This window comes from Vigna umbellata, chromosome 5 (assembly GCF_029865625.1).
Source record: "Vigna umbellata cultivar VRB3 chromosome 5, Vumbellata_1.0, whole genome shotgun sequence".
In the NCBI taxonomy this organism is placed as follows: Eukaryota; Viridiplantae; Streptophyta; class Magnoliopsida; order Fabales; family Fabaceae; genus Vigna; species Vigna umbellata.
Window position 1 is genome coordinate 32262339 of NC_142169.1, and position 20960 is coordinate 32283298.

A 20960-nucleotide genomic window follows, 5' to 3' on the forward strand; every position below is an offset into this window, starting at 1 on the left:
CTGGGTATCTGAGAGACGATTTTTTATTTATGAATCAATATGATATCTTGGTTGACCCTCCATTGCGGAAGAGCTGGTCTTTCTAGAATCTTAACCTCAACGGTTGCTTCCTACTATTTTATTGCATGAAACTTAATACGATCTTCTAAAGTTATTCAATACATATTTTTAAATTAAAGTTAAGACAAGTTAGCACACTAGCATCTATTTAGAGCCGGTTTTGAGCTCTAATACATCCGTCAAATCTGATATCTATAAGAAACCAAAGTTTGGTAAGATAATAATGAAAGATTGAACTACAAAAGTGATGATCTGAATAAAATTACACATAATTGCTTACAAATATAATATTTTTCTTTTATTGAATAAATTTCACCTTTGGCATCCTCACATGAGCAAGCAAATCGTGAATAGAGTTACTATAACCACCAAGACCAACTTGTGACGACTTATATTTGTCATTTCTTAAAAAATTGTTTTAAAATAAGCGATTATTTATTTATCAGAAAGTAATTACAAACAAACACTACCACCACCATTATATATTTTTTTTTGCATGATGATTTCACTGAGTTTAGCATCTATAATCTCTTTCACACCACTCCAACTTCGTAACACTAAACCAAACCAATGACGCAACGTCCGCCACCATATCTTAAAAAACTTTATATTTCTATTATAAATCATTTACTAATTTAATAGACTTCTGAGCGTACCAATAACCCTTAGGCTCGGGGATGCCCTAAAGTTGCTTAAACCAGCAAAAATCCAAGAGTGCTTTCATGACAGTAAAACAAATAGTATTCAGCAATGACACAATTCAGTAATACCATATCAGGTTTATAAACTTTTAACAATTCCTTACCTTAACATGTTTATAAACTTTGAATTCATTAAACAGGAAGCATCATCTGTACTCACTAACTACAAAGCATAACATAAAAGTAAATGAAACTTCTATTCTTGACCCAAGGCAAGATCGTGCCAAGCATCCACGTTAACTTGTTGAGTCTCCTGATCTGTGACACATAGCAAAGTACACTGTTATAATAGTCAAGAAAATTAGATACAACCCTTCAATAGAGAGTCATCTTGCCAACAATGAATTCTTAACAAACCCATTAACGATAATATATTTCGCAAACCAATTTCATATTTTTGTATCTTCTTCTAAGGATGCTGTTACATGTCAATGCACAAATGTGTGATTTTCTTCAAAAAGAAAATCTTTTCAGCACACCAGTTTGATATAATTTGGTATCTTCTGAGGTTACTAATTAAATTTTAATGAACAAACGAGGGTATCTTTAAAAAAAAAAAAAAAAACCTACTCAGTGTGTGACTGGGTCGATTTTTAATTCAAAATCAATTCATTGCGAATCCAACTCCAACTCCAACATATGAACATTTGTCTGAATTCACGAAGACCAGTATATCAACGTAGTTTTAGATAATGCAACATCAATCAAAACTGTTTTTCCGAACCAAACTGAAGAAATTGATAGTCCACAAAATATTACTGAAGTTGTCAACGAAGAGACATACTTGAGTCCTCAGTATCATCTGTCCTTACAACCAGTGTTGGGGGCAGTGGAAGATCTGTAATAACAGCAAGAAAGGTATGGGCCCATCACATACCCAAGTGGATATTAAGATGAACAAAAAGATCCTTGCCAGAGGGAGGGAAGGAAAATAAAAGCTACATACCATCATCAGGGAGAGTGTCTCTCATCCATTCTTCATCAACAATGTCAATTAGAATTCCCAAACTCAGTTCTGCCATTTTCTTTTTTTGATTTTCACCAAGGCTGGTCGCTTTCCTGTTCAATGTGAATTGTCATTGTATAAAACTAAATAAATTGATTAATGCAAACAAAAAGGGTGGATGTTTTCGTATGCAAAACCTAAATTTTAGTTTCCCACAGCTAAGATGCAAGAACAATCTCAAGTAATAAAGAAATCGAAGAAGATGGTAAGAAGAAAATGAAATTGAAGACTCGGAAAAAGATGATGTAAATGGAGAAAAGGAGCAAAAGGTACCGATCTGATACTGAGTTGATCAATCAGAGGTCGTGCTGTCCCTGTCCCGCTTCAAATTATTATTAAATACATTTATACGGCTTTAGCGAATTGATTATAGTGAATATTTTCAAACTGTTTTATTTATCAGCAATAAAAATATATATAAAATAAAAAAATATTTGAGATGTTCCAACTCTTTCTTTACACAAAAGGAACAAAGTTTAAAATTGTAGAAAACTAAATGAGATATAACACTTATAACCTACTAAAAAGGGATATAACTGTTTAACATAATTATTCTAGCAAGCAAGACAGAACACATTTCTATACACAATATACACATACCGTTATTCTTTTTATATGTTAAGTACTTATTGTGAAAATTATATCTTTGTTTTTTAATGCTTATTAATTGGAATACTGTGATTTTATCCTTAAAAAAAATATGTATATTTTTTTATGTTATAATATTTTTTAAGAAACCTTTATAGTCAGTTTTCTTTTTATAAAATTGTGAGCATATAATACATATTCAAATGGTTTTAAAATCACATGAGAGTTATTTTATGTTTATGTTAATTCAAATATGTGTATTGTAAACAAAACAAATTTTTTTATTTATTCTTAGTATAAGATTTTTATACTATCAATTAATATAAAGGTCACATAATTTTGAAGAAATTATTATCCGATAATTAGTAAGAAAAAACTTACAATATAAATGCATCTTAATTAAATTTGTGTGTGTGTGTCTTTGTTTTTAAATTTTTTTTTCCAAAACATTATTTAGTAAAAAAGCAACTAACATTACTTAATAAACAGTTTGTTGTTTGATTAGAACATGTCTTTTATTTATGAGAAAAAAATACTAACTACTAAGAGCTGTAACTATTTATAATGGCATTTTAATTCATATTAATGAAAACATACTCATGTATGTTCACTTTTATCTTATGATAATAAAAGATGATTAATTCAAATTTTACCTTATGATAATAAAAGATGCATAAACCTGTAGGATTTCATCTTTCATTCATTTTTCCAGTCTGTTCCTAAACCCGGAAGGTTCAAAAAGATATTAAATAACAAGTTGAGAAGAATACAGGACCATACAACTAATCCCTTAAACCCAACCCAAAAAGAAGATAAAGCACTATTCTTAGCCCAAACAAATACTACATTTCATAGACACAAAAAAGAGTTCCCTAAGGAGATCACGCCAACACGTGAGATGCAAATTAATATTGGTTCTGTAACTCTTTCGGTAAGCATGCTTCGATTTTCCGGAACCCATCAGGCCAATAACAGTGGCAGAAGTTCATATCTATCTTGGTCAAAGCGGCGCCCCAAAAAAATGTGGGAACTTAAAAAAAGCTTCGCCGGTTTGAAGATTTTGGACAATCTGATGCACGATGCCCAGATTCCCCACAATTGAAACAGGCCCCTCCAAATCTGCAATGCACATTCATGCCATATCAGTGACACAGAGACTAAATAAATATCACACGAGAGGGTATTGTAATTCGCACAGGATGAAAATTCTAAACAAAAAATTTAAAGAACTATTTGATCATTGAATGCCTATTATAACCTGTCTGATGATGAAGGCCTGCTTGATCGTCTACCTCCAATTAGCCAATCATCCCCACCGCTTTTACCTCCTGCTCGAGACCAGCTATTGCCACCAGTTTTAAAATTTCTACCACCTCTCCTACTAGATCGATCACTGAAGTCGTCATCATCAGAGTCTTCCCCATCCCATCCCCTTGAGGTCTTAAAACCTCTCCGGTCCCTAGAAGCAAAATTTCCTCCCCTAGAAGTAAAACCTCCCCTAGAAGTAGATCCTCTTCGGTTACCTCGTTCTCTGTCAGCGAACTTCCCATAGAAATCACTTGGAGGCCCATCATCTTGCAAAGGAGGTAGCTGCCAATACAAAGTAAGATGCAATGCGTTTATATAATTTGTACAATAATTTTAGCGCCAGTATACGAAGAAGAGAACAGTAGAGACAACAAAGAATTACAATTCAAATATTGTAATATACCTTGGTGATCTTGGAAATGGTGTTTCCAGGTGGTATGTCCTTAGTAAGCAACTCTTTAGCAATCTCCTCGGGAAGATCAAAAACGGCTCCTTGAACCTGTGTGGGCACAATGTCAAATCGTTTGAACTGTGGTTGCGTTCCCAATAGGATTGAAGTTCCAAGTAGAAAGTATAAAAAATAAAAACGAGAAAATAACTCGGATACAAACCCTTTCATCTGCAATTATATGGATTTTTCCAACTTCATCAGCAGCTGATGAAAAAACATCAGAAAGAAACCCAGTGACTGATCTTGCAGAAAAATATCTACTATTTTCCGAATCCCGAATTAGTTGCAACGTAGTCCATCCCTGAAATACAAAACAGTTTAAGAAAAAGCAGTTAAAAATCAACATAAAACATCAAGCATCCGATAGTGTTTGTTCCAGGTGGTATGTCCTTATTTAGATAATAATCGAACACGTAATAAAGCAAATGAAATATCCACAGGGCACAGGCCATGCTTTGTAACCTCCATGAACTAGGGAATGACCCTGAAGACACTATTTTTAAATATTTTAAAGGTAAAGATACACTGATTTGGATCATGGATTAGTATTATTGTCATTTGGATAGTCTTTCCGAGCAATTGTTAAAATAAAAACCCTGGTTCAATTGCAAGTAATACGTTACTTAAATATGAAGGCAACATTTAGAAAGTGGTTACTTGATAGACTGGATAACAAGGGAAATATAAGATTCACAACACCTGTTCGTGGGTGATAAGAGACCGGGATGATGGAGGTCGGGAAAATCCACTAAGTTGTGCAAGGGCAGCTGCAAGGGCAGTTGTTCCTTGTTCTTCGATCAGTTTTTGTGCAGTTGGGGTGAAAAACTGAATAGATTCCGGATGAACTCCACCAAGTGTGGCAACAACCTGTTCGGCAGATGACCCCAAGACCTCTTCCATAGCCGGCGGACTAACAAATTCAAACTTGCAGCCTACATCACGTTCAAGGGATCTAACTGTTCTCCTCTGGCTACTGGTGTACAACAGAATGGCAGTACCTTGTTTTCCAGCACGACCAGTACGACCAGAGCGGTGTACGAAAGTCTCAGGATCATTGGGGAGCTCATAATGGATAATCTGAATGAAACAGGTAGCACCAATAAGCTTTTCAATACGTTGAGAAGATATAACGTTTTAGAGCAAGCCAAGACATTAAAATAGAAACCTCCAATTCAAATAGAGATTTTAAACTTCTCTGAACAGATTCAATTGTGAAGAAATAGTTAAACAAAAATATTAAAATAAAAACATTTTATGTCCACAGTTTATCAAATATAAAATTCTAAATCCTTATTCGGATGAGACGGTGAACAGTGGAAAAGACTGAAGAAAAAGCCAAATGTAATCATTTTAACAAAATGGGAGACCTTAATTTTACCATGGCAAGCACCCAATAAGACTAGACAAATCACACATCAGAATAGGCAATAAATTTCTAGTCCAATCTAGGGTTAAGACATCCCAAACTATTTAACCCTAAATTCCAAAAAAATTATAACTAGATCACGAATCCGCTATTGAATAACCTAAGTGCCAGCATAAAATTACTCAAGTGATTTGCTTTATTAATCCACAGACTCGTCAGCATTAACTCTAAGCTAATAAATAATAAGTCCATGAGGGAGATCAGATGGTTAAAATGCACACTGGGAAGCAATCTTTGGACTCACCAAATCAACATTTGGAATATCAAGTCCACGAGCTGCAACATCAGTAGCAACAAGCACTGTGAATTTTCCTTGCCGAAAACCATTCAATGTTCTTTCTCTCTGATGCTGAGATATATCGCCATGCAGTGCTTCAGACGTTATACTATTTGTTAATGCCAATGATACTTCATCAGCATCTTTTTTTGTCTGTGTAAATACAATAGTCTTCCCACCCTTTGCATAAACCTGAAAGACAAGGAACAGTAAGAAAAATTATTGACTCCTGCCCCCAAAAAATTCCTGGAGAAATAGTAGATTGTAAACCATCAGAAATAGAAAAATTAACTGATTTAATAAGTTTGTTTTGAGTGCATAAAATCCAGAAATTAGATAACTTGGTAGGAAGTAATGGATTTGATGATTTTCAAAACAAACAGATAACGAAAATTATCAATTTGTAGATTATAGAGTTAAGAAAATTTGGTAGACTATCTGTTTAAATACGCATTGCATTAAATATTCAACAAAACATTTGATCTTATTAGATTATATCTGTTTGTTACTTAAACTGTTAACTAGTTATATAACTCAATATGATGACTAAACAAAACTCTCACAATGCAAACTGAAGAGAATATGAACATCAATGTAAGGTAGAAAACTTTAACAGATAACTTACAGTTACGAGGTCAGAGAGAATTGTCCGCTTAGAAGTGGCAGTAGCTGATATAGCATAAAGTTTTATCCCTTCAGCGAGCTTTTCTTCTTCATCGCCAACCTGTTTCAAAGAAAAGAAAAGGCATTATTATAATCATAATATATGATCTTCACATTATAATGCATTGTAATTAAGATTCAACTCGCATCATACAACAACTTAAACACTAGTATGCACAATTATGCCTGAATCATTTGAAAATAGGACCACGAAAACTAAAAGTAATTAAGACCAAGGCTAATGTTAATGCTAAACAGAATGAATTTGAAGATCAGAGAGCAGATGCATATAGATTATAATGTAGTCCACACATGAATATTTCCTTTTTGTCTCCAAATCATAGCATAGTGCGCGCCAAGACAAATGACAGAAATTTCACCACATCACCACTCACTTTAGGATATTATGAACAATGGCGTATGCTTGTAAGCAATGTAAGTTCGACAAGATGAATATGGTAATCATCTATTTTGTCAAATTTAGTTATATGAGCATCTAAACCACACTCTATAAATATTTAAGTCAACTCCAGACAGCATTAGACAACGACCTTAACACTAAATTTCAAACCAGCTTGCATGGAACAGCATATGCATATATACAGGCCAAGATTACATATGTACGTAATGCTCTTCACAACAAAATCTTTGTACATATAATATATTTTTGGTACAATCATATGCTGTACTATCTGTTTACACCGCACTCTATAAACAGAGTCATCAATAGACTAGTGCATGTGTGTTTGTGTGTGAGAAAGAGAGAGACAGAGACAGGTTATTAGAGTGTAAGACAAAAGTAACAAAAATTCACCAAATCAATTGTGAGTGGGTTGTTCAAATATTTTCTCGCCAACTTCTTCACCCAAGCAGGCATGGTGGCAGAGAAAAGCATGCTCTGCCTCTGAGAAGGGAGATTCTCTAAAATCACTTCCACATCCTCCTCAAACCCAACAGCAAGCATCTGATCTGCTTCATCAAGCACCAAATACTGAACCTCATTCAGCTTAAGGCTCTTCCCATTAATCAAGTCAATAATTCTCCCTGGGGTGCCGACCACCACGTCTACACCTCGTGAAAGAGCACTCTGCTGAGTAACATAAGAAACACCACCATAAACACAAACAGTGTTGAGATAAGGAGCAGATTCCTTTATCTCCTTCTCCACTTGCTTCGCCAACTCCCTCGTAGGGGCCAGCACCAAAACTCTGGGAAGCCTACCAGACCTTCTGCAACAGAGAAACAACCGCATCAATATGGCCACGACAAAAACCATCATGTATAATTTATAGGTTTATTCAATCATTTGATCCCTATGCCTACATTAACTTTTTATTTTAGCCCCTGTATCTAAAAATCCAACCATTGAGTCCATACACCAACTTTTTTTATACATTTTTAGCCCATGTGCCTCCATTTTGTGGCGCCACAAAACTAACAACAGGATCTAAAACATATAAAATTTGCTTGTGTAGGGACTAAAACGTAGAGTTCGTTGTTATAATGACTAAAATGAAAAGTTGACACAGACCCAGTCTGCAGAGCACGGGAGCAGCAAATTAATAAAACCAATACTCATAGTTAAAAGAAGCAGAGTGCAACACATGAACAATGATTACCTGAGAGAAGGCTCATCTTCATCTTCAGTGAGGCCTTTAATAACTGGAATTCCAAACGCTAGTGTCTTTCCAGTACCGGTCTTCGCTCGAGCAATGATATCTCTACCTTGTAGTGCAGGTACTAATACCGCTCTCTAATCACGCACAAAATGAAGCTAAATGTTGATGACAAACCGCTAGTGTAACCCTAACAGGTAAAAGGATAGGAAAAGAAACGAACCTGAATGGGGAAAAGGTGAGTAATCCCGCGGCTCTTGAGGGAATCAACGAGGCGCGAGGGCAAGTCGAGCTTGGAAATGTCGAGTTCGTCGGGGTTGGAGGGTTCGGAGGGGAGAGAATCGGAGGAGTGTTCGAATTGGTGGTCGGTTTGGTCGAAGTGGCGGCCGAGTCCTTTGAAGGCTTCTTCGCTGAGGAGGGAGGAATTGGGCGTGGCGATGGCGGAGGGGAGGAAAGTGGGAGTGGGCTTGAGGCCCGTTTTGAAGGTGGGCCCAGGGGAGTGGCGGTGGGCTCGGAGGAGGTTGTTGAAGTGAGACTTGGAGTCCAAACATTGCAACCTAACGGAGGAAGTGGAAGTAGAGTTTGGCCTCTGGTAGTGTTCGAGAGCAGGCGTTTGGTAAATGGAAGAAACGCCTACGAGAGAAGCCATTTTTGGAGAGGAAGAGATAGAGTGAGTGAGGAAGATGATAAGGGCAGTGGTGAGAGGCCACGTCGTTTGGGAATGAATGTATGGCCTTTCCAACCTCCACCTTGCTCTGCTTCCTCCAGATATATACACTCTCCATTATTAGATATTTTTACATTTTCAAAATTCCCTTATCCTCTCATTCTTTCAAAATTTTCCTTCTTAAACATATTTTATTCAATCTTTTATATTTTTTAATTTAAACTTTCTCATAGGTATGTAAATATTATTTTTTATTCTGAAGAAATAATTGTTCAGAAAACAATTCAAAAGAATGTTCCTTTATTAACCACTCCATAAGCACGTGTTAGTGGAAATGTTTACTGAGTCAGTATATTTAATTAGAGTTCTAAGATTTTTCTTTTCTCAAAAATACTTATGCGGATTTAGTAAAAACACTTAATTACATATGAAGTATATGTTGTGATTTTCACGAGTTAAGTTAAATTTGATTGTATTTAAAAACTTTGAATACTGAAAAGCATCTTAGTACAAGTATCAATACATTATTTTATTTAATATGTCTGTATATTTGAAATGTTTTTTTTAATATGTAAGAAGATGTTTGTTTCCAATCACGGAAAATAAGAGAGCGTTTATTTAAGATTAAAGATGAAAAAACGATGTAAAATAGAACGTGATATTATTTTGGAAACTTTCCTGAGAGAAAATCGGAAAAAGTCTACCCATAATATAATAACAATACTAAAATATTAATTATATTAAGTATCCCGATTAATAATAATAAAATAATAAATAATATAAATAATAACAATACTAAAACATTTTTCTTTTAATCTAAAAGAACAAATTTTTTTCTCTCAGATTCTCTCATTTTCACTTTTTCATATCTATCGTCCAATCCAAATGCAAAAAATAGTTTGCTCCCAAAGAAAAAACAAAGAATGATATATTTTTTTCAAAAAAAAGGCACAATATCATGGGAAAAAAAAAAATATATATATATATATATATATATATATTAGATTTTCGCGGGTATACTAAGAAATTGAGTTTGGTATATTTTATATTAATTTTTATTTATAAAAAAATCTTATATTATATTAAAAATAATCAATTAAAATTAAATTAAACATTTAATATTTTATTATTATTATAAATAAAAGAATAATTAAATTAATAAATTTATTTTTTTGTTAACGTACATTTTATATTAAAATTAATAAATAAATTAAAAATCATTTATTAAAATCATTTTTTATCCTCCACATTAATTAATTTATTTACGAATTTTTATAATTTTTTTCTTTTTTCTTATACTTCTTTTTTAATTTAAACTATCCTTTCAAATTCACTCACCTTTACTCTCTAAATTCATTCTTCAACCCAAACACAAGGTAAAAATATTGAATTGGGTTTAGTTGAATTTTTTACATTATTATGTTAAATCCAATTCACCACAATCAATTGAGTAAAAAATTTGTTTATTTTTAAATATAATTTCAAATGCCAATATCGTAAGTAAGTCAAAAAATTAAGTCTGTCTAAATTAAATTTAAACATAAAATAAATAAAAAGTGAGACAATTTATCTGAAATAAGTACAAAAGTAGATATTGGTTAAATCTCGTATTACCGTTTTAAACTCATTGCGAATTTTTTTTTTCACTTCACTTCATTTAATTCTTATAAGCTTAAATTAACATGAAAGAAAAACATTATATATTTTGGATTAGAGTTGAACTGTTCTTAAAAGCTATAGATACGAGAGTAAGAACATGTTTTTTTCTAACTTCAAATTAGTTAAAATACTATTCTTAGGATTATATTTAAAGTATTTTTTTTTAATTTAAAAGATTTATTGGATAAGAAATCGAGTGTGTGTGTGTATATATATTAGGTTGTAGGATCTCATTGTCATTCTCGTACTTAAGGAATGACACCGGACAAATTGGTATTCAAAACTTTTTATCTTTTTGTAGCATACCGTGATTAATCAAATTTAGTTTTGGAAACATTAAATTTGTTCTGCTTTTATTTTTTTCTAAATATCTATGTGATTCAAAAGTTAATAATATTACAAAGTAAATTTTTGTGGTATGAGAAAGAAGAAAGTATTTTTTTTATTAGCAAGGTAAAGTTAAGTACGACAATGCATGTTGCTTAAAGAACGATAGGTAAACGTTTAAAAAATTTGTTCCCCACAAACATAAGAAGGTGAAGTAAGGTTATTAGATTAGAATATAATCATTAGAAAGGGTGTTGCTCCCTCCACCACCACATCTTTCTCCCTCCACCTCCCCAATTTTTTTTAATTCCAATTATATCCTCAAATTAAAATTTTTTACTTATACTATTTTAATTTATTTCAAACCTAGTTCTCTTACTTTACTCCCTGCACTCAATCTTTCCATCTCTCAATTCCGTTTAACAATTTGTCTTCAGTTTTACTCTACAACTCCATTTGTCTTCTTAGTTTCACTTCTCCTCATCTGTTTCTTTCTTCTTCATTTTCCTTACATTATTAAAATACACTAAAAATATATTCAAAAATAATAAATCAAAACATTTAAATTAAATTATTAAAATATTTCTAAAATAAAGAATAAACTAATAAAACAAACCCTAAAATTAAAAACGCAGGTGACATCCTTCAACGGATGTCAACATCCGTTTAAGGAAAAAACAAAATCCGTTTTTTCCTTAAACGAATGTTGACATCCGTTTTTTCCTTAAACGGATGTTGACATCTGTTGAAGGATGTTGACATCCGTTGAAGGATGTTGACATCCGTTGAAGGATGTTGACATCCGTTGAAGGATTTTGACATCCATTGAAGGATTTTGACATCCGTTAAAGGATGTCACCTCTGTTTAAAGGTTACGTTTTTTATTTTAGGGTTTTATTTGAAGGTTTATTCGAATACGCACCTTGAGGAAGTAACACACGCACTGCACCACTCCACACATTGCACCACGAGAGCGACACTGCACCACGAGAGGGAGACTGCTTGATAATTCTTTCCACCACCATCAACCTTTACAACTTGTAGTATCTCACACCGACAAAAGAAAGAGAAGAAGAAATATAATGTTAAAATAAAAGAAAAATATTTTACTCATATACGAAAGACTGGAATAAGTTATTAGTGGAATAGGTTGTGAATGGATAAAATTAAAAAATAACCCTAAAAAAAATTTTACTTAAGGACAAAATAGTAAATGGGAGGTGGAGGGAGAAAGGTGTGGTGGTGAAGGGAGCAACACCCCATTAGAAAAGCTTGTCCATTCATGCATTAAGCCCTTCAATTTTGTAAATGGACACACATAATTAAATACGCAAGTGTCTAAACCAATAAAAATAGAGTGTTGCTCCATGCTACCATCAAATACTTCCTGCACTACCATCAAATACTTCCTGCACCACCTCATACCTAATTTGTCCTTTCAATAAACGGATGTCGACATCTGTTTCACCTTTAACCGATGTCAACATCCGTTTCACCTTCAACAGATGTCAACATCCGTTTCACCTTTGATATAAACTAAAAACTAAAAAAAAAAAAAACTTAACGAATGTAATCATGTCCGCTAACGGATGTGATACATCCGTTTAACTAATTATATAAAAAATATCATAATAATTAATTAAATAATAATACATATTAATTATTTTATTAAATAAAATGAAGTTAATTTATATATAATTATGTAATAGATTTAAATTAAAATAAAATAATATTTATATATTAATTTAAAATATAATAAATTAATAAACTAAAAAAAAGAAACTTTACTTATGTCGTCACATTCGGATGTGGCACATCCCTTTAATTAATAATATGAAAATATTATAATAATTAATTAAATAATAATATATAATTAAATTAATAATAATTATTTTATTAAATAAAATAAAATTAATTTATATATAATTATGTAATAAATTTTAAATAAAATAAAATAATATTTATATATTAATTTAAAATATAATAAATAAATAAACTTAAAAAAAACTTACAGAGGTGACACAGTTTAATTAATAATATGAAAATATTATAATAATTAATTAAATAATAATATATAAATTAAATTAATAATAATTATTTAATTAAATTAAATAAATTTAATTTATATATAATTATGTAATAAATTTAAAATAAAATAAAATAATATTTATATGTTAATTTAAAATATAATAAATTATACAAAATATTAAATTAATAAAAAAAACTAAAAAAAAAATTGAACAGTGTAACCACATTCATTAACGGATGTGACATATCCGTTGAAGTATTTTTTCTTCAACAGATGTCGATATCCGTTGAAGTATTTTTTTTTTAACACATGTCGATATCCGTTGAAGAAATTTTTTTAAAGATGTAGGATATTTTAACATAAAGAATAATTTTAAAATTTAAAAAAAAAATATGGTGTAAGGAGTAAACCTCCTAAAATTAATATGACAAGACAACAACAAATGTGACACTTTTTTCACCTATTTATTTTTGCTCTATTTTATCCTTTTTCACCGATTTTGTAGTTTTTACTATCTACAATAAATTACCCTTGACGACAATCAATAAAAAATATAGTATTTTTATGTTTTGATAAATTTTTTATTATAACAATAGTTATATCACATTTTTTGTGATATTCATTATTTTTGTTACAGAAAGGGACATAAAAACAAAAGTAATTGTATTTCCACTGGTCAGCATAAAGCGGAAACTATCCGTAAGTAAAACGAATTAGTGCATATTTAATTTAATGTTTAGATATTTGAATTAATGTTAGATGCGAGCAAATAAAAAAATCAAATAGTTTTAATTTAAATGGGAATCTTAATAAAATATTTGCTTAATTTTATTTCACATAGTCTTGTAAAGCATTGCAAGTTTCCGATACCACATCAAACTCGAAATATCAACGATTGACACAGTTTCACACTACTTGTGTTATTTCTATGAAAAATTGCGTTATTATCTTTTACCTAAAATAACGACATTAAGTGTAATGTCGATTTTACTTTATCAGTGCAATAAAATCATATCATCTGCTTTTCTCCAAAGTCTGTATTTTTGCAATAGTATAGTAAATCAATTGTTAGATTTCATATTTTCATATGTATAAACAATCAAGCTGAATATTTCACATATATAATAAATACTAAAACTTAAAATTATAATTTTAAAATATGAATAAATATGCTTTTTGTCTGGGGAGTATTATGTAAAATTGGAAATATTTTTTTATCAAAACTTTCATACCAATTGATTCTTGTATTTTTTAAAACATTGGTTTTAATCCCTATATTTTAACAACTTAAAAATTTATCTTATATGTTAAACAAAATCCCAATTCAGCATCAAAATTCCCTAATTTAAACGTATCATTTTTAAACGGTACTGTTTTCTTTTTAATTTTTTTTCATTAAAAAATAAAATAAATAACATATGTCAAATATGTGTCACCACACGTATCAACGTCTCTAATCTTGAATTGAAATACGGTTTGTCAAATAGAATAAACTTTAACAATATTAAAATAAAAATAAAAATCAATAATTTTAAAAATATAAACCAAATAATGTTAAAAGTTTTGATAGAAAATTGTTTTCAGTTTTACGTAATACATGAATAACAGAAATATATTTATCTTTTTAAAATCTACTTAAGAAAATAATTTAGTCAACCGTTAATCAATGTATTTTCTAAAATCAAATTTATTAAATAAAATAAATAACATATGTCAAATATGTGTCACCACACGTATCAACGTCTCTAGTCTTGAATTGAAATACGGTTTGTCAAATAGAATAAACTTTAACAATATTAAAATAAAAATCAATAATTTTAAAAATATAAACCAAATAATGTAAAAAGTTTTGATAGAAAATTGTTTTCAATTTTACGTAATACATGAATAACAGAAACATATTTATCTTTTTAAAATCTATTTAAGAAAATAATTTAGTCAACCGTTAATCAATGTATTTTCTAAAATCAAATTTATTAAATAAAATAAAGATTATTTTGATAAAATATAAAATAATTATCAACCGAAACAAGGTTTGTCATAGACAATGAATTTTCTCATAGCGTGTTGGAAGGAAGGGTCTAAGGGAGAATCTCGTGACAACGGCGTGTGATGCACGCTCCGTGTATTAGTGGCGAATAATACGTCAACAAATTTTACATAAAAAATTAAAATTATAACATTTCTAAGTAAATCAATTGAGATGATTAAATACGGACCAAAATAATATAGTTCCATCACATAAGTAAAACGTAAGACAGTTAAATGATTGATTTATCGTATTTGAAAACACAATTACGATAGTTAAATGAAACTTAAAAACGCAATTAATTCTCCAAGTTAAAAACAAAAAAGCATTGTATTTGCATAGCTGTTATGACGAGTTTCCAATTTTGATTTTCCTTGGAAAGCCAGCAGTCGCCATTATTGGTGACAGTGAAGCATTCATCTTCTTCTCCAATTATTCGCTTTAAACTTAGCGGATCCTCCCTCGTTGCCTTTTCTCCAATTCCTTCAATCTTCGATTGTCGTTAGGGTTTTCGCTTTCCGAAGCTTGAAGGGAACCCGGAATGGGGGTTCTGGTGCCTTTGTTCCTCTACGTCGTCGCTTTCTTTTGCACCGTTGCAGCTATCGCTTTGGCCGTTCTTCACATTTACCGACACCTTCTCAATTACACTGAGCCCACTTATCAGCGCTTCATCGTTCGGATTGTTTTCATGGTTCCGGTGAGTTACTTTTTCATTTCACCTCAACCACCTCATCAATTCATTCATCTGATGGTTTCAACTAGGGTTTCTTCTCACTGTCAATATTTAGTCGCTTTTCGTAATTGGACTAACCGTTTCACTTCATACAAAAACCTTTGAACTTCTTCACTGGAAATCTTGGGGCGGAAATGTTAATTGGGTTATCATATTGTGTGCTGTTCTTTATTCATCGTCTTAATGCAGAGAGTTTTTGTTTCCGGGACTGGATTTTCTTAACTACAGCTTGGTAACTGGTTGACCTAATTGTTTAACTATTTGTTCTGTGCCAACTATATTTAGTGTGTTTCAGCGAGGAGTGGGTTTGCAAATTTGATGCTAAAGGCCTTGATTTTGTATAATTTTTTTTTGGTAAAAAATGAGTTTTAGCATGTAAGTGAAGTGATCTGTGTTCGGAAACAATTTCTCTCTAAAGCAATTCTATAGGGAAATTTGCTGCTCAACTCAAAGGCTACATTTTCACCCTTGACTTTATGCGCAAACTTGATTCCAGGAAATAACGACCGAACGTGGTATATATATAATTTTTTTTGCACAATCCCATTTGTCACTTCTGAAAGCTAGGTGAGGGAGCATGGAAACTCCTCCAGACACAGTGTTAGTTGCTTAGTTTGATATGCCTGAAGACCGAATTTTTCTGTTTCTTTGTAATTGCAGTTACCTACCACCACATGTTTTTATCTGTATATTTCTTGACATTTACTTGGTTCTTTACTTTCATCTTCATTTTCGTTTCATTGCTCTCTTGAAATTTCACTGGGAATACCATCATTCTGAGTTATATAAAATTTCTTTTTATGATTAATTTTAAACATTTATTAGTTTAATTTTCTTTTACAGGTTTATGCACTAATGTCATTCTTGTCCCTTGTAATACCTGGGAGTTCAATTTATTTTAATTCTATCCGGGAAGTGTAAGTTCATCTTTCTTTCTTTCTCTATTTTCTTGATTCTTGCTGATGTTTAGTCTGAATTCCTTTTTTTTTTATGTTTTGGTTGTGATTAATGGTTACCTGTGGTACATGAATTGCATATTGTTATTCTACACTGACTGTGACATAGGAGGCCTTAGAAGTAGTTATTTATTGTCTTTCTATTCAGAACTATCTGCTATGGTACCCTACTCTAAATAGGCTCAAATTCCTAGGAGTAAAACATTTGGGTAATTCTTCAACAAGATTGATTTTTCCTCAGAGCATATATGAAAACATGTGAATGTTTTGCTTAAATTTTTACCTTTAGACAATAACTTCCAGCACGATGACTAAAATGGGTGTGTTATTTGTAATTGCAAAGTACCTACTAAGCTCAAAGGCAAGCTTTATCATATTGCTCTCCAGCTATATTCTGTTAATGACAATGAATGTTGGATTTCAAAGGGATATTAAGAATAAGGGTGAGAGTAGTAGAAGTGAGAATTTTAAAATGAACTTGTGATCAAACAAGAAAACACGTGATATAAAGTAATTACATGCTAGTAGATACTAATGTTGCACTGGTTAAGGTAGTGTAAACATATGAAGAAGACAATTGGATCCAACGATGATGAGAATTGATTGGTCTTGCGGAAGGAGAAAGAGAGATAGACTCTTAAGGATATTGGGAGAAGTTGTTAAGACCTATGTTATGGTAAATAATATCTTTGAAATTTAGTCTTTAACCGAATCAAATAACCTTGTGTGATTCATATAGTGGACCTGGTGGGATAATACAGCCTTTTATTTTTACAGTACCGAGTAGCTTCCAATGTTTAAGAAAAGTTACATCATTCCATTGTTGATGTAAGTAAGGTGGTATAGCTGCTGCAGAGTGCTTTCATATGCAAGCACAATAGTAAGAAGGCAATTCCTTCTCCTTGCTCGCATCTCCATGCACTCTGCTTTGTACTATTTAGCGTACTTGCCTACTACATTTTAGTTTGGAAATTTAAGTGCACTTTGCAATTTTTTTGTTGTCCTAAAATTATACTTAATTTTGCCAACCTATGTTTATTAGACTGGTGCAATTTCATGATTGATTTCTCTTGTCTACCGTTTCAGCTATGAAGCTTGGGTCATTTATAATTTTCTGTCATTGTGCCTGGCATGGGTTGGTGGTCCTGGAGCTGTTGTAATAAGTTTGAGTGGTCGAGTTCTGAAGCCATCATTCTGCTTGATGACTTGTTGCTTTCCTCCTATACCGCTGGATGGGTGGGTTTATATCTGATTCATATTTTTGGACTAAAAGCTTTTGTACAAGAATATTGTTAGTTATATATTCCTTGAAAACTATACCTTGAATTTTCTATGGAGTTTTTTTATTACCTATTTTGTAACTTGTAAGTTCTAGAATGATCATTTGCCACACGATATGCAGAATTATTTTTGGGGATTATTTATTGAAAAATAACTTAGACATCCCAGAGAGGCATTGGATTGGATTTTAGTAGAAGCTTATAATATGGTAGCATGATAATATACATTCATTTCTCACTTCTAAAACTTATATTTCAGGCGTTTCATTCGAAAATGCAAGCAAGGATGTCTGCAGTTTGTGATATTGAAGCCCATTTTAGTTGTTGTTACACTCGTACTTTATGCAAATGGGAAGTATAAAGATGGAAATTTCAGCCCAAAGCAGTCATACTTGTATCTTACGATCATTTATATGATCTCATATACAATGGCTCTCTATGTGCTTGCTTTGTTTTATGTGGCATGCAAGGATCTACTTCAACCATTTAATCCAGTTCCAAAGTTTATTATAATAAAATCTGTTGTATTCCTGACTTATTGGCAGGTGATTTTACATCTCATTCATATTTATGGTTCATTGTTTTCTCTTAATTTTGACTGTATCTTGTTGCTGGTTATATTTTAGTATAGGAAGAACAGAAAAAAGAGTGTCGTTTTTTGGGTACATTGTGAAGAGTAGAAATTGTATTTCTGTTTTCTTGTGACCTTCAGAAAGGATGAGTGTAAAGTAAAATGAGGATGTCCTGTTTGATCTTGGGATGAGCTGTAACTTGTTTGGAGATAAATCCTCCATCACTTTAAAAGAAGGAAAATAAGTATTTTGCGTCTTAAATCTTGGGATATAAAGTCATATATCTTTATTGAACAGACATTGGATATACCCTGGATTTATAACACCTTTGCTTATATATATATATATATATACAGCTTGCTGTCCTGTGGGAATTATTTAGAATTTAAAGATGACTAAGTGTTAGTTTGGTGTTGTTTCGTTCTAGGGATATTTTCTTTTTACTGTTGAGGGTTGCAGCAAGGTGACATTTATTTATTTTCATTTCTTAGGGTGTGTTATTCTTCCTTGCTGCAAAGTCTGGATTCATTGAGGATGCCGATGAAGCTGCCCTGCTCCAAAATTTTATCATTTGTGTTGAGATGCTTGTTGCTGCTGTAGGGCACTTTTATGCATTCCCATACAAAGAATATGCCGGTGCTAATATAGGTGGATCCCATGGTTTGACTGCTAGCCTTGGGCATGCTTTGAAGTTAAATGATTTTTACCATGATACAGTGCACCAGGTGAGTCTTGCTTTGTATGCTCTGTCTGTAACACTGTTAACATGGCATTTGCTTCAGGCTTATGCCTGGCTTTGCAACCGTTATGCCACAATGCATTTCTAGTTCCCCATATTATTATTGAAATTTATGAATCTCCTTTGCTTTCATATTTTCTCTGCGGATAATTTGATACTAATCAAACTTGTGGCAGTTTGCACCAACGTATCACGAATATGTTCTCTATAATCACAGCGAAGGTGAGGAGGGAACTAAGAAGTACAGGTCGCGAACTTTTGTTCCAATTGGGCCTGAGATGGATTCAGTGAGAAGAAATAGGAATATGTTTGGAAACAAGTTGGATGACATACAGCTCTCAAGTTTGTCTTCTTCTACCAGTAGCAGTCCCTCAAATTCGTTGCCTGATGATTCAAATTCTGTTGCAACGAAATCTTCCTTGCTTGTGGATTTGTCCAATTCTACTCCGGAACCATATGACTTAACCGTTATTGACTTGGATGTATCCAGTTACCCTGAAGAAGTTCCTGCTGTTGATCAAGCTGGTGGTAGGTGATCATGGCGAGTATTCAGAGGTAGGTTTGAGGGGGAACATGTTATCGCTGGAGGAGATTAGAGGGGCATCCGACATATTTTCTGTGCTTGGAAAGAACTGATTGTGGTTTCTTAAATTCTGGGAAAGGAATTAAGCAGATCATGTGCGAACATACATTTCTGTAAACTAGTCGGCCTCGCTCTTAAGCAAAGCAGTCCTTGATGTTGATCTCGGTCTTAATACTGTAATTGTCTCCAATGGTTGTGTCCTGTGTGTAAATTGTAGATACGGAACTTCTTGACGTGCCTAAGAGTTTAAACATGAAAAATACTAAAATATTGATTTAGAATTAATTGATTCTTTTCTCCCATACACCATAAGATATTGGTTCTTGTTTTTTATGCTTAATAGTAATGTTGTTGTCATTATTTACGTTTATGGAATCCTTTTATATTTATTTTGAGTTTGATACTAGATATTACTGATGATGAAGGTTTTCTCAGAATCTCAGTTACCTTTCTACCATTTCTGGGTTGAAAATGCAGAGCATTTTATTCATGTGAAGCTTCGTCTTAACCATCCTTGGTCACGTTATGTTTTTAATAATTTGGTCGGCTAACTCGTCATATTTTTTACTTCATGTTTTAATAACTTTTTGCTCCTGGAAAATTGCTTTGAATGTTAAACTATTCTACTATGTGACATACCTCTAATTTGTCAATTCTGTATTTATTTTTTGTTTATTTTTAAAGCTTATATGTTTGACAAAGTTACGGTAATGTCAAGATTAAGGATACGAGAATGCATTGAACAAATTTACAATTGAAAGTTGTCGACAGAAATCATTCTGTGATTGAGTGGAATGATTCTATTTGAATGGACTTGGATTAAGGATACGAGAATGCTGTCGACAGAAATCTGTGATTTTGTGTAATGATTATTCGATTGACTTGGACTTAAAAATATGGGAACCGTTGCCTCTTTAACAATTGAGAATTAAATAGAGGCTATTACTTCCTGCACCATGTTGCAACATCTTATCATTTCGGCCAACCTGTTTTATGAAAAGTGAAAATATTCAAACTAAATTATGCACGAGTAATTAATTAAAAATTCACATTAAGAATAAAAGTTTGATAAAAAATAACTCACTCCGTCATTGCAGAATTATTTAACTATTTGTCCTTAATTTTCAAAATGATTAATATTATTAATTAATTAGATTTAAAGGAATAATAGAGAGAAAAATTTATTTTATTCCTCATATATATGAAAATTTAGAACTTATATATACTTATTTGTTAGAAGAAATCAATAAGTTTTATATTGTAAGAAAGTTGTAATTATAATTTACTAAT

The 20960-nt window shown here is 31.9% G+C and overlaps 3 protein-coding genes across 6 annotated transcripts; 1 reads left to right on the plus strand and 2 right to left on the minus strand.

The window, feature by feature from the left end:
• Positions 1-752: 752 nt before the first annotated feature.
• Positions 753-2201, minus strand: BNS (bonsai). 3 transcript variants are annotated; one of them, XM_088091880.1, is made up of 5 exons: positions 2041-2201; positions 1708-1820; positions 1546-1599; positions 1332-1412; positions 753-1019 (listed from the first exon to the last, which is right to left on the minus strand). In XM_088091880.1, exons 2-4 carry the CDS (start codon positions 1781-1783, stop codon positions 1366-1368), a joined length of 177 nt encoding a protein of 58 aa, XP_087948006.1. In that variant the 5' UTR covers positions 1784-1820; positions 2041-2201; the 3' UTR covers positions 753-1019; positions 1332-1365. The 3 variants fall into 3 exon arrangements, with proteins under 3 accessions (XP_087948006.1, XP_047172919.1, XP_047172920.1); XM_047316963.2 differs by lacking the exon at positions 1332-1412 and having other exon boundaries at positions 2041-2199; XM_047316964.2 differs by lacking the exons at positions 1332-1412; positions 2041-2201 and adding an exon at positions 1905-2031.
• Positions 2202-3025: 824 nt separating this feature from the next.
• On the minus strand, positions 3026-8837 carry LOC124840826 (DEAD-box ATP-dependent RNA helicase 3, chloroplastic-like). 2 transcript variants are annotated; one of them, XM_047316952.2, is made up of 10 exons: positions 8320-8837; positions 8100-8233; positions 7295-7706; positions 6443-6541; positions 5785-6009; positions 4814-5191; positions 4275-4415; positions 4067-4162; positions 3614-3945; positions 3026-3474 (listed from the first exon to the last, which is right to left on the minus strand). In XM_047316952.2, exons 1-10 carry the CDS (start codon positions 8743-8745, stop codon positions 3387-3389), a joined length of 2331 nt encoding a protein of 776 aa, XP_047172908.1. In that variant the 5' UTR covers positions 8746-8837; the 3' UTR covers positions 3026-3386. The 2 variants fall into 2 exon arrangements, with proteins under 2 accessions (XP_047172908.1, XP_047172907.1); XM_047316951.2 differs by having other exon boundaries at positions 7295-7709.
• A 6308-nt stretch (positions 8838-15145) lies between these two features.
• Positions 15146-19982, plus strand: LOC124840837 (uncharacterized). Its single transcript, XM_047316961.2, has 6 exons — positions 15146-15504; positions 16384-16457; positions 17583-17732; positions 18036-18321; positions 18840-19073; positions 19264-19982. The coding sequence occupies exons 1-6, from the start codon at positions 15349-15351 to the stop codon at positions 19621-19623; spliced, it is 1260 nt and encodes a 419-aa protein (XP_047172917.1). The 5' UTR covers positions 15146-15348; the 3' UTR covers positions 19624-19982.
• The last annotated feature ends 978 nt before the right edge of the window (positions 19983-20960 follow it).

Bases quoted from the DNA above. Each gene is read 5' to 3' on its own strand.
- BNS (XM_047316963.2), bottom strand. From the start codon at position 1,783: ATGGCAGAACTGAGTTTGGGAATTCTAATTGACATTGTTGATGAAGAA. The intron at 1,600-1,707 runs GTATGTAGCTTT...CTGTTATTACAG, and splicing joins AGACACTCTCCCTGATGATG to ATCTTCCACTGCCCCCAACA. The intron at 1,020-1,545 runs GTATGTCTCTTC...TATGTGTCACAG, and splicing joins AGATGATACTGAGGACTCAA to ATCAGGAGACTCAACAAGTT.
- LOC124840826 (XM_047316951.2), bottom strand. From the start codon at position 8,745: ATGGCTTCTCTCGTAGGCGTTTCTTCCATTTACCAAACGCCTGCTCTC. The intron at 6,010-6,442 runs GTAAGTTATCTG...CTTGTCTTTCAG, and splicing joins TTCTCTCTGACCTCGTAACT to GTTTATGCAAAGGGTGGGAA. The intron at 4,416-4,813 runs GTGTTGTGAATC...TTTGTATTTCAG, and splicing joins CTCTTATCACCCACGAACAG to GGATGGACTACGTTGCAACT.
- LOC124840837 (XM_047316961.2), top strand. From the start codon at position 15,349: ATGGGGGTTCTGGTGCCTTTGTTCCTCTACGTCGTCGCTTTCTTTTGC. The intron at 17,733-18,035 runs GTGGGTTTATAT...CTTATATTTCAG, and splicing joins CCTCCTATACCGCTGGATGG to GCGTTTCATTCGAAAATGCA. The intron at 18,322-18,839 runs GTGATTTTACAT...TTCATTTCTTAG, and splicing joins TATTCCTGACTTATTGGCAG to GGTGTGTTATTCTTCCTTGC.